This window comes from Lepus europaeus, chromosome 13 (assembly GCF_033115175.1).
Source record: "Lepus europaeus isolate LE1 chromosome 13, mLepTim1.pri, whole genome shotgun sequence".
In the NCBI taxonomy this organism is placed as follows: domain Eukaryota; kingdom Metazoa; phylum Chordata; class Mammalia; order Lagomorpha; family Leporidae; genus Lepus; species Lepus europaeus.
Genome location: NC_084839.1, coordinates 81,989,701 through 82,001,915, shown reverse-complemented (window position 1 = coordinate 82,001,915; position 12,215 = coordinate 81,989,701). Strand labels below are relative to the sequence as shown.

At 44.8% G+C, this 12,215-nt stretch overlaps 1 protein-coding gene across 4 annotated transcripts in view; it reads right to left on the bottom strand.

Moving 5' to 3' along the window:
- The window catches only part of SMYD1 (SET and MYND domain containing 1), a 53,006-nt gene extending 40,968 nt beyond the window's left edge, over positions 1–12,038 (bottom strand). For 2 of the 4 annotated variants that reach the window (XM_062209822.1, XM_062209824.1), the window contains exon 1: positions 11,877–12,038. In XM_062209822.1, coding sequence (XP_062065806.1) covers positions 11,877–12,019 — 143 coding nt within the window. In that variant the 5' untranslated portion in view covers positions 12,020–12,038. Of the gene's footprint in view, positions 1–2,275; positions 2,461–11,876 lie in introns of those variants that run through there. The other 2 variants (XM_062209823.1, XM_062209825.1) reach the window with 1 other exon arrangement.
- Positions 12,039–12,215: the final 177 nt, after the last annotated feature.

Sequence of the window (12,215 nt, the reverse complement as noted above, 5' to 3'; positions counted from 1 at the left end):
TTCAAATGAATGATGAATTATTTATGATAACAAAAACATGGAAACACCCTGAATGTCTAGTCATCAGGAAGTGACAGAAGAACATGCAGCCCTTAAATACTGTATATATGAAGGCAGACACAGAACAGCTCAGGACACATCTAAATTATTACATGAAAAAGACATAGCTTATAAAATAGGAATCCCAGGTGTATAGGATGAATAAAGCCTCTGTCTTAAAACAAGCTAGGGGGCCAGCACTGTGGCACAGTGGGTTAACACCCTGGCCTATGGTTAACACCCATATGGGCGTCGGTTCTAGTCCTGGTTGCTCCTCTTCCAATCCAGCTCTCTGCTATGGCCTGGGATAGCAGTAGAAGATGGCCCAAGTGCTTGGGCCCCTGCATCTGCACAGGAGACCTGGAAGAAGCTCCTGGCTTCTGGCTTTGGGTCGGCGCAGCTCCGGCTGCTGCGGCCATCTGGGGAGTGAACAAGTGGATGGAAGACCTCCCTCTCTGTAACTCTGTCTTTCAAATAAAAATAAAATCTTAAAAAAAAAAAAAAAAAGAAACAAGCTGGAAGGAACCACCCGAATTGTTATATATAAGTAGTTATCATGTGTGATGAACTATTTTGTTGCTTTCTAAATTTCCTAAAGAATTTTTACTTTTATAATATATAATTTTTATCTACATAATTTTTACATCATAGAATGGGAAGCTGATTGATGATGTTGGGACACTGGCTTTGGGGAATCGGAGGTACGAAATGCAGGTGTCATCACAGGGCCAGATGGCAAGGCAGTGACTACACCAAGATCCTTGTTCACCTTCGGTGTGTTTCTGGACTTTTGTGTTTTAACTCCAAAGCCGGCTGACTCCCTAACTGCACTCACCCCCACCCCGACACACTCATGAATAAATAAATGAAAGAATGAAGACTCCTAAAAAGTTGTACTTGTTGCCTTGGCCCCTTACCTTCCATGGGTGGTAGAGAGCCATACGCGCCAGCTGCCTGCCGCCCCACAAAGGTCTCCAGGGCAGGATGTAAAGACAATTTGAATGCTGCTCTAGGATCTCTGAAAAGCAGTGTGCATTCCCAGGATGACTGCTGCAGCCAGGCAACCACAAACACCATCGTGATACAGACCATGTAACTGTCAGGCAGGACACCCCAACTTTGGGCTCAGAAAATAGCATCATTTTCATGTAATCATCACGTATTGTTTTGGGTTTTTTTTAAAGTTTCACTTTATTTAAAAGGTTAGTCATTTAGTGTGGACAAGGTTGTGCAGGAATGGGGATGTGGATATAACAAAGCCTCTTTGGAGAGCTGAAAATGGCAACCTCAGCAATTCCTCTTCTAGTCTAATACCTAGAGAGCAATCACACATGTGTGCAAGTGGACACAGTCATGCAACTTAACTGCAGAAGTGCTTACATTCATGGAGAATTGGAAGCTGCAAAATGCTTCTCAATGGGGGAACGGGTGAATAAAAAGTTTGTGTTTATAGGAAAGAATATTTACAGCACTAAAAATTGGTGATCCATATAACATATGGGTCAACATGGGTAGTTCTACATGTAATGAAAAGAAATAGGTCTTCAAGGATTTAAAAGAAGTATCTATGGACTTATAGTTCTCACAAGAACACTGTCAAATATGAGCTATTTAGGGAAAAGAGCAAGTTCTAAAATGAAATATGGAGCCATTTATATAAAAATATAAAATTATATAAATATAATTTATATAAAAATAAATTGACGTGACTATCCATTTTAATAATTGCAGATAGCTGTACACAATAACGCAAGAACATTCCTGAAGGTAGCGCATTAAAATCACAGCATAGTTACTTCTGAGGGAAGACAAAGGGAACTGAGTTTGGCTGATATTCTACTTTTAAAGGGTAAGTGGATGCCTGTGTTACCTGGGGATTACAACAAATTTTTTTCGCCTCCACAATTACTTCATCCTCTCATATATTTATGATATTAAAGGAAGATGAACACGTTAAGTTTTCTGTAAGAAAATATTTTCCCCAGGACTGCACCCATGACATACACTCTCATTCAAGTTCACAGACATTAGGGGAGGGTGGCCCCAAGCCTATGCTCACCTGACAGCCCTTCTCAGAACACAGCATATCTCAGGCAGAAATGGTCAGAAGTGCTATGCTGCTAAAAAGGACCATGTGAATTTTATCCCTTGCTCTGATGATTTTGAAGGCAAAGTGTTTTAGTTTGGCACCGACGAAACCCACGGTGGGGGGAGAGGGAAACTGCCCATTTCATACCTGTCGAAAACCACTGCAGAGTAAGCCCGCTCGGCGAAGATGATGTCCGCAGCCCAGAACTCCTTTGTGGCCTTCAGACCCCTGCCCTTGCCCTCAGAAGTGAACACCTCCACGTTCTCCATGCTCCCTATTGTCATCTCAGAGCCCGGCAGAGCCACACGGTGGATGTTTAACACTGAGCTAAGTCTCCTGTCACTGCTGCTATTTCAGCATCCCAAGGAACAAGACTATAAATGGACAAGCCACCGCCCCTTCCCTACCCCCTCTCGGCCACTGGGCCCTCACCTCACCTCCCCCTCCTCCTCTTTTCCTGGTGGCTGGGATGAGACAGGCAAGAGGACTGTGGTCTGACTCAGCTCTCATTCACCACCCAGTAAAGCTGCCAGAGCGAAAAATGACCATGGGCTGGTGTGGTTCTGGGACTGGCTCTGACAAGTTTTGCAAAGATCCTTTGCAAGAAGGAACTATTTGTATGAGCCAAGCTCTGGACTGCAGCGGTGTTTAGCTTGCGTTGAAATAGGGAACACTTGGTCAGTAGGGTATTTTTAGCAGCCAGATGCCTCTGTCAATCTAAAGCAGACAGTTGGAATGGTCCAAGAGAAGAGGCAAGGTGATTTGTGCTGCTCTGGGACCCTTCAGCTGTCAGGTTTGCACTTTCTCAAGGAACTGGGCCCCTCACCCCAAGCCCAGCAGCCCTTCCCATGGATGCACTGTTGACAGGAAGCAGCAGGAGCTAAACTGAGCCTGTTGGTATATACATAACACAACTATTCAGGCTCCAGAGGCATCCCTCCTCTCTAATATCATCTGGTGCCCCCTCCCCACAGCACCTCTAACCCAAGGCTTGGAGCCTGGGAGTTCTCTGTTCCCAGTCTTGCTGATGATGTAGGTGTGCTAGGTGCAGGCTGGATCCAGAGAAGGCAGGCTTTGAAATAACAACACCAACCTGTATCTTTTTATACAATTTCCCTTAAACTTGTGCTTGCTGCCAGGAAAATACCAACCAGCTCCATCCTCTGTCTTGTCCAGGAGTGAGGACATGGGAGGGTGAATCCTAAAAGCCCCTTTGAAGTAAACATCACCACTCTTGGTCATCAGGTGACTCTCCCTGAGGTTGAAAAGCAAGACACCTGTGGATCTGCAGCTGTGGTTTTTATCTTCTAGGTAATATTTTTTAGTTTCTCGCCTTGGTTCCAATGTGTCCTCCAAAAGATGACTAGGTCATAAAAGCCCCACTCCCAAGCCAATATCTGGGGAAAGGGTTTCTGATCAAAGGGTGACTTTGGCCCTCTTCCCTTCTCTTTCTATTGCCCACCTGATGTCTTTTACTGTGCTATGATGCAGCGAGAAGGCCCTCACCAGATGTGGTTCCTTGATCTTGGTCGTCCTAGTTTCCAGGACCATGAACCCATAAATTGTTTGTTCATTATAAATCACCCAGTCTCAGGTACACCCCTATAGCAACATAAGGACACATTTCCTTATGGGGTCCCATGTCCTGGACTTCTGTGAGGGTAGTAGTTTATAAACACTGGCTTCTGAGTGCTGTGGGTGTGAATATGAATTCTGAGACTACTACTACCCCCTTGAGATGGAATCTGTAATGCCAGGGGATCATTTCTACCTCACTGGATTGTTGTGAGGGTTAAATAAGATAACATGTATAAAAGCCACAGCACATCACTTGGCACTTCATAGAACACTCATTAAATGACAGGTATTTTCTTTAATTTTTTTTTTTAAATTTACTGGGGCCGGTGCTGTGGCACAGCAGCTTAAAGTCCCAGCCTGCAGTGCTGGCATCACATATGGGTGCTGGTTCGAGTCCCAGATGCTCCACTTTCAATCCAGCTCTCTGCTAATATGCCTGGGAAAGCAGTGGAGGATGGCCCAGGTCCTTGGGCCCTTGCATCTGCATGGAAGACCCAGAAGCTGCTAGCTCCTGGATTCGGATTGGCTCAGCTCCAGCCATTGTGACCATTTGGGGAGTGAACTAGCAGATGGAAGAGCTCTCTCTCTCTCTCTGCCTCTACCTCTCTCTGTAACTATTTCAAATACATAAAATAAATCTTTTTTAAAATTTACTTACTTATTTGAGAGTTAGAGCTACAGAGATATGGAGAAACACACACACACACACACACAGAGACAGAGAGAGAGAGAGAGAGAGAGTCTTCCATCCAGTGATTTATTCCCAAAATGGCTGTAATGGCCAGGGCTGTGCCAGGTCAAAGCCAGGACCTAGGAACTTCATCTGGGTATCCCACATGGGTAGCAGGTGCCCAGGTATTGGACCATCTTCTGTTGCTTTCTGTGCATTAGCAGGGAGCTGAATCAGAAGAGCAGCAGCTAGGGCTTGAACCAGCCCCCATATGGAATGCCAGCATCACATGCAGTGGCTCAGCTCACTCAGCAATAGCACCAGCCTCCATTTTCTTTTATTTCTTTGTTTATATTCTCCTCCAAAAACTATCAGGATGTTCCCCGAAACTCTAACGTGTCTTCAACCAAATTTCATCTCCCAAAACTCCTTCAACTCCCCAAAGCACAGCAAAAAGTCCTTTGTCAGATAATGTTATGGGGTGGGGTGTCCCCCCTGGATTTATTCCACGTTTTTGTCTTAGCATGAGAGATGAAGTCAAAGCAGAGACATAAAGTGCAAAAATGAGAGCAGGGTTCATTTAAGGATATAATACACACTCAGAAGTGAATGCAGGAAGCCTCTCTCCCGGAGGAAAGAGTGGTATCTGCTGGCACTGCCATTGCCTGCTGCTACACCCTCTGAAGTTCAGATTACTGCATTTGTAAGGCAGGCCGTGGTGCCCTAATTGAATATACAAATGGGATGGAGTTTGGGCAGGGTTCAGTGCACATAGCAATCTCTGAGAAGGTTTTATGGGGTCTTCACTCAGAGCTCGGCATACATGTGGTCATGAAGCCACCTCCTGCACGATGAGGGAGTGAAGCTCAGGTGCATAATGGAAAGTGGGTGTGCCAAGTCAACACGGAAGGAGAGGAACTTTCAGCGGTGCAGGGCCACGGCAGAAACACTGTTGGAAGTCTCTCGGTTCCTTTTCTCTGCCTAGCCCCTATCAACATATCCTGTTTTTTAGGTGAGACCACATAGCCACAGAAGCTAGAAAATATCTCAGTGACTTTGGATGTACCCCAAAGGCCAAAACAACTTAAGACATTTAAAATTTAAAATAAGATGCCTCACAAAAGTAAACATCACATGCTCCCAAGAAAAACAAAGATGCACAAAGAGTTCAGCTTCTAATGAGTTCCCTGCATCCACATTGCCTGGTAATTCATGGTCTTCCCTCAGGAGCCAGCAGCTCAGCCTGGCAGGGGCTGGGCTGTCCTCCTCCAGCCACTGTACCCTGGAACAGGAAAACCCAAGCCATAAAGAAGAAACTACCCACCATAAGACTAGAAGGAAGGGGGAAGCCAGAACAGACAGCTTTAGTTAGATCAATGGATCTCAACCATATCACAATGAGGATTATTAAGCACAGTGAAGGAATAATGACCCCCTAAAGATGCCTGGGCCCTAATCCCCAGATCTGTGAATACGTTACCTTACATGGTACTATGGTTTGAATGCCTTCACCAAAACTCATGTTGAAATTCAATGCACAGGGGCATATGTTTGGCATGGTGATTTACATGCCACTTGGGCCATCTATCCCACTGCATCCCATGTTAGTGTCTTGGTTCAAGTCCCAGCTCTGCTCTGGAACACAGATTCCTGCTAATGCACACCCTGGGAGGTAGCAGATGAGTGCTCAGTAGCTGGGCCCCTGCCATCCACAGGAGAAGACCTGGATTGAGTTTCTAGCTCCCAGCTTCAGCCTTGTTTGGCCCCAGCCATGGCAATGATTTAGAGAGTAAACCAAAAGATGGGAGCTCTAAGTTTGTCTGTATGTCTCTCTGCCTCTGAAATAATGTTAAAAAATTTAAAAAGACAATGGAAAGTTAATCTGTGATATTGGAGGCAGGACCTTTTGATGGTAACTAAGATTAAATGAGGGGTGGTGCTGTGACGTAGTGGGTAAAGCCACTGCCTGCAGTGCCAGCATCCCATATGGGCGCTGGTTCAAGTTCTGGTTGCTCTAATTTCCATCCAGCTTTCTGTTAGGGCCTGGGAAAGCAGTAGAAGATGGCCCAAGTCCTTGGGTCCCTGCACCCACATAGGAGACCTGGAAGAAGCTCCTGGCTCCTGGCTATTGTAGCCATTTGGGGAGTGAACCAGTGAATGGAAGACCTCTTTCTCTGACTCTCCTCTCACTGTGTAACTCTAACTTTTAAATAAATCTTAAAAAAAAAAAAAAAAGTTAAAAGAGGTCCTAAGGGTGAGGACTTAACCCAATGCAACTGTGACTGTATGAGTGAGGACACATTGTCTTGCCTTGCAATGCCCTGTGCCACCTTGGGTCTCTGCAGAGAGTCTATACCCCAAGAAAGACTCATCACTAACTCACTGGATTGTTCATCCAATCTTGATCTTCCCAGCCTTCAGAACCATGAGCCAAATAAACTTTTATTCTTCATAAATTACTTGGTCTATGGTATTCAGTTATAGCCATCAGAAAATAAACCAAGACACATGTCAAAAAGGATTTTGCAAATGTGATCAAATTAAGAATCTTGAGGTGGGGGTTATCCTGGATTATCCAGGTGGGATCAATGAAATCACAAGGATCCTTACATGAGGAAGACAGGAAGGCAGGGTCTGAAACGAAGATGTGACAATGGCAGCAAAGGGTCAGAGTCACATAGAAAGATGTTGGAAGGTGTTATGTTGCCAAATTCAAACATAAAGGAAGGAGCTGGGAGGCAAGTTCAGGTGAGCTCTAGAAACTGGGAAAGGCCAGGGAACAAACTCTCACCTTAGAACTTCCAGAAGGAATGCACAAGCCCAGCAGACACCTTCATTTCAGCCCAATGAACACCATGTCCAGCCTCTGATCTCCTGAACTGTAAGATAATAAATTCATCTTTTAAAAAAATATTTATTCTACTTATTTGAAAGGTAAGACGAGAGAGAGAGAGAGAGAGAGAGAGAGAGAGAGAGAGAGAGAGAGGGAGAGAGACATACAAAGAGATCTTCCAACCACCAGTTTACTTCCTGAATGGACACAATGGCTGGTTCTGGGCCAGGCCAGAGCCATAGCCTGGAACTCCATCTAGATCTCCCTCTAAGTGGCAGAGGCCCAAGCACTTGACCCATTTTCCGCTGCCTTCTGAGGTGCATTAGCAGGAAGCTGGATTGGAAGTGGTGCAGCCAGGACTCAAACCAGCATTGTGATATGGGGTGCCGGTGTCCCAAGAAGAGGCTTAACCAACCAAGCCACAAGGCCAGCCTCTAATTTATCTCATTTTAAGGTAGTAGGTTTGTCCTAATTTATTACAACAGCAATAGGAAGCTCTTACACAAAGTATTACACTTAGTCTCTCAATAGATTAAACATTATATACCATTCCTTTTGCTACTCTAAAATGAAATATATAAATTATACCCCTTATACCTAAAAAACATAAATTGTGAGCCTAACATAATAAGCAGGAAAGAAATTGAGAGTTAACCTATAGCAAATATACAAATAAATTACATAGGTATATATCTCTGTACACATATACTTGACTGCAACTACGCCAGAAAATGTGATGAAGTGGTCAGATGTTTGTACCCCAAAGCAAAATCACTATGACAGTGAGAGCCAAAAATGTAGATTGATTTGGGGGGACACCAATACCATCCTGAGCATTGTCGGCTATAACATGATTTTCTAACAAATGGAAGTACAATCTTCTTTCGGTTAACAAGAAATTGTGTCCCTGGAAAATTCAGTGTACATTTAAAACTTCATAAAAACTTCTCTGTGGTTACCTACAAAAGACAGTTCTAGACTCAGATAAATACAAACAGGTTTTTCAGTTGCCTGAAATGCAGGTAGATGTGGAGAATGAACAGAGATTCTTCATTATATAAAGCTGCCCCTTGCTTGCCAGACGTTTAGCATCCCTGGCCAGGATCGATGAGACAGGGGATGTTGGTACTGGTTCCCAGGCTGGTGGTAAGGAAGAAGGCACAGAACCCTATGATGTTCCATATCAACACTAATCTGATGAAAATGTTTTTTTTCCCACCTGCCCTTGCTAGGAACCCCCACTCCTCCCAGCTTCCATTTTCCTCCCTTCTGGTAGCCAAATCTTTTCTGGTAGCTTTGGTCCTGCCAACATTAAGCCTGTTATCATCCCCACAATCATTGTAAAAACCAAAATTCTTCCTACATTTCTAAAATGCTTCCTAAATAGTGAAATTGCCTGCATGGAGGACTACTAGTCTTTGTCATTACGAAAAGTACTTCTAGAGTTTTGAAATGATTTCTGGGGCCGGCTCTGTGGCTCAGTGGGATAATTCCCTGGCCTGAAGCGTTGGCATCCCATATGGGCGCCAGTTCGAGATCTGGCTGCTCCATTTCTGATCCAGCTCTCTGCTATGGCCTGGGAAAGCAGTAGAAGATGGCCCAAGTCCTTGGGCCTCTGCAACCATGTGGGAGACCCGGAAGAAGCTCCTGGCTTCAGATTGGCACAGCTCCGGCCATTGCGGCCAACTGGGGAGTGACCCATCGGATGGTCTCTCTCTTTCTCTCTGCCTCTCCTCTCTTTGTGTAACTCTTTCAAATAAATAAATAAATATTTCAAAAAAGAAAGGATTTCTTATTGCCCTCCTGGAGATATTTAGTCAGAGAAGAAAAGACTCGGAAAGGACGTGAAAGCTTCACTCAATGTTATTTGAAGTTGGAAGAAAGGCAGATTCACTCTGAATTTCCTGAGAGATCAAACTACAGGCTGTGGTGGACATAACCATGTGGGAAGGTGATATAGTGGCTCAGATGATAGATCTGAGCTTCACAGATCTTCACAATGATGTCGCTATACATGAGCTCTTTCCACTCCAAGAAAATGGAGATTTTTCTCCATTGTTAGTGAATTTAGTAAGCATCCACTCTCTTTTGTGTGTCTGAATAAAGAAGGGTGGTGAGAAAGGGAGAGAAACAAGACTCAAGCCAAAGGGCCCCTGCTTCAGGCTGAGCTGTGAAATTCCAGACAAGGGAATGACAAAAATAACCACTATGGAACAGGACATCCAGAACGCTGCTGTCTACCTCTGTAGTAGCTGAACTCTACACACACATATACCCACACACACAAATACACCCCACGTACATTATGATGGCTACCTAATACTCCCACACCCTAAAGGAAGTACAAGGCAATTGGAACAGGATATACTAATCAAAGGTTATGCCAGATCCTGAATCACATATGTCAAAGGTAGAAGAAGGTGATAAGAAGAGGCCAGGAGTGGAGGCTGTTTTGAGAGAACTACCAGGGTAATGTCCCAAGACCAAATATGGGCTTCAAGTATCCTCTTAATTTAAGGAGGGACCCTACTTGCTAACTTGCATCTTGAGTGAACTCTGTCCCCAGAGGTCACATTGCAGTCCCCCAATTTTGAATCCTAGCCTGTATTCACAATATTGTCCTGAGCCTTTGAGCTGATAACCTTAGAGACCTTGAGAGTATTCCCTCTGGCTGGATATGTTTCAATTCAGGGAATATGTACAAGTAAGTGTGAAGATGGAGACATAAAGCAAGCCCATATGATAGTATGTTTTAAATCACTGGAGCAGTTTGTGTGTCTATATTAATAACGTAGCCATTAATTTACAGCACCCTCAAAAAACCCAAACCATACTCTGTTGAAAAGACACAGTGCCTGAGTGAGCCACACACCTGCAGGGATCACCATCTAGTGGCAAATCCAAGGAGCTGCAAGATTTTAAATCTCTCAGCTCTAATACAAAGAATAGTCCTTTATCACCAGATTCAACTTCCTTTGTGCCTGGTGCTAAAGTTCATTTTGAACAGGATTGCTGAGTTCATTAGGCCTGGGAACTAAGAACTCTTTCTACCTTCTTTAATGGTTGGGCGGGGAGTGGGGGGGTGGTAGCCAGAATAATATTTTGTGACATATGAATATTACACATAATTCCAATTTCAGTGAACACACACAAAATTTTATTAGCCAACAACTACCCTCATTTGTTTATACATTTTCTATGGCTACTTTTCACACTACAACAGCAGAGCTGAATATCAGCAAGAGATCCCACGGTCCACAGGGCTGAAGGTATTTACTATCTGGCCTTTTACAGAAAATGTTTGCCAACCCCTGCTTACACTAGTAATAGCTCACTGTTTCCATGGGAACTCGCTGGCTGATTCATTCATTCATTCATTCATCATTTCATAAGCACTGTAAGAGACACAAAGTTTTTGTGCATGTCCAACTCTCATGTTCCAGAATGAACATTATATCCTACATCTACTGCATCACTGACAAACCTTCATTTTCACTCTGATCCTTGGATCCCTACCAAAATAGCAGGCTGGATTCCCTCTTCTCCCTCTGGCTCCAAGGATCCTTGGCTGCAAATTCCTTCCTCCCCAAAACTCCTAAATTTACTCACTCCACCTGCATTTATTAGCAGATGTGCTCTGCCCTCCAGATACAAAGATGAGTATAACATAGGCCTTGAAGGGCGTGTAAAGATGGTTAGAGAGGTAGGAGGAAGAGAGGAAAATGTATCCAGAGCAGCCTGAGCTATCAGGGCAGCCTCCAGGAAAGGGGATAGATGAATGTAAGTAGACAGAGAATCAGAATTAGAGGAAGCCATCGTAGGCCCAAGGATACAACATGAGCTGAGATGTGCAAAAAGTTAAGAAACAACATCGCATGTGCAGACAACTACAATCAGTTGAGTATTGTGGGAGCTACAGGTGCACAGATGTTATGTGTCTCTTTTATGTCTCAGAGTTTCATATACAGTTGAAAGCTGTTCTAACAGCAACACACTTTGAAGTTGGCCTTTACTTGACCTCGTGTTGGTCCTTTTTCTTAAAGATTTATCTATTTTGAAAGGCAGAGTTAGAGAGAGATGGGGGGGGGGGTGTCTTCCATCAGATGTCTCACTCCCCAAATGGCTGCAACAGCAGGGGCTGGGCCAGGAGGAAGACAGGAGCTAGGAGCTTCTTTCAGTCTCTAGCATGGGTGCATGGGCCCAAGGACCAGGGCCCAGGGCCATCCTCCACTGTTTTCCCACACACATTAGCAGCCAGCTTAATTGGAAGTAGAGCAGCCAAGAATTGAACCGGTGCCCACATGAGATGCCAGTGCTGCAGGCAGCAGCTTAGCCTGCTAAGCCACAGCGCTGACCCTATCTCATGTTTTTAAAGCACCCTTTCAGGTAAAGTATTATCACCATTTTGATGATTAGATATATTACATATTTGTTAAAATATGTATTCAAGGCAGTTTCAAAAGGTTCGTGGAAATTTGCATTAACTTTGTTTTTCCAATAACTTTTTGAAGCCTGCTTGTATTTGCATAGCCTGAAATAGGGAGGAGGGAGAAGGGTCAACTGCGTACCAACTGTGACAACCTCTAATGACCTAGGACAGGGCCTAATCCGCCATAAGCCATTCTGTGTATTTAAGACCACAAGAAAGCTAAGAGAAGACAGCATACATCTTTGGGCTACTTCGGGTGTGGCGTCCGTAGATTTCCAGACTTAAGCCTCCGTTGGTTTCAGACTTACTCTCCCACCTGGAGCGCTGTTCTCCCCTCCCTTCAACTCCAGGCCTGCGGGGACGGTACCTGTTCCACCACATCCAGCAAGGTTAAAGCAGGGCCCGGAAATGGCGGGCGGAGGGGGCGGGGCAAGAAGGGAGGCGGGACTAGAAAAGCTTTCTGGGAGCGAGGTTCCCCGCGCAAGCGCACTGGCGCCCCTCGCCGCCATGGCGGCGGCGCCGTCCAGTCATGCGCCAGGGGTGGCGGCGACTTCCCCTCAGGAAGTCGGGTCTCCGC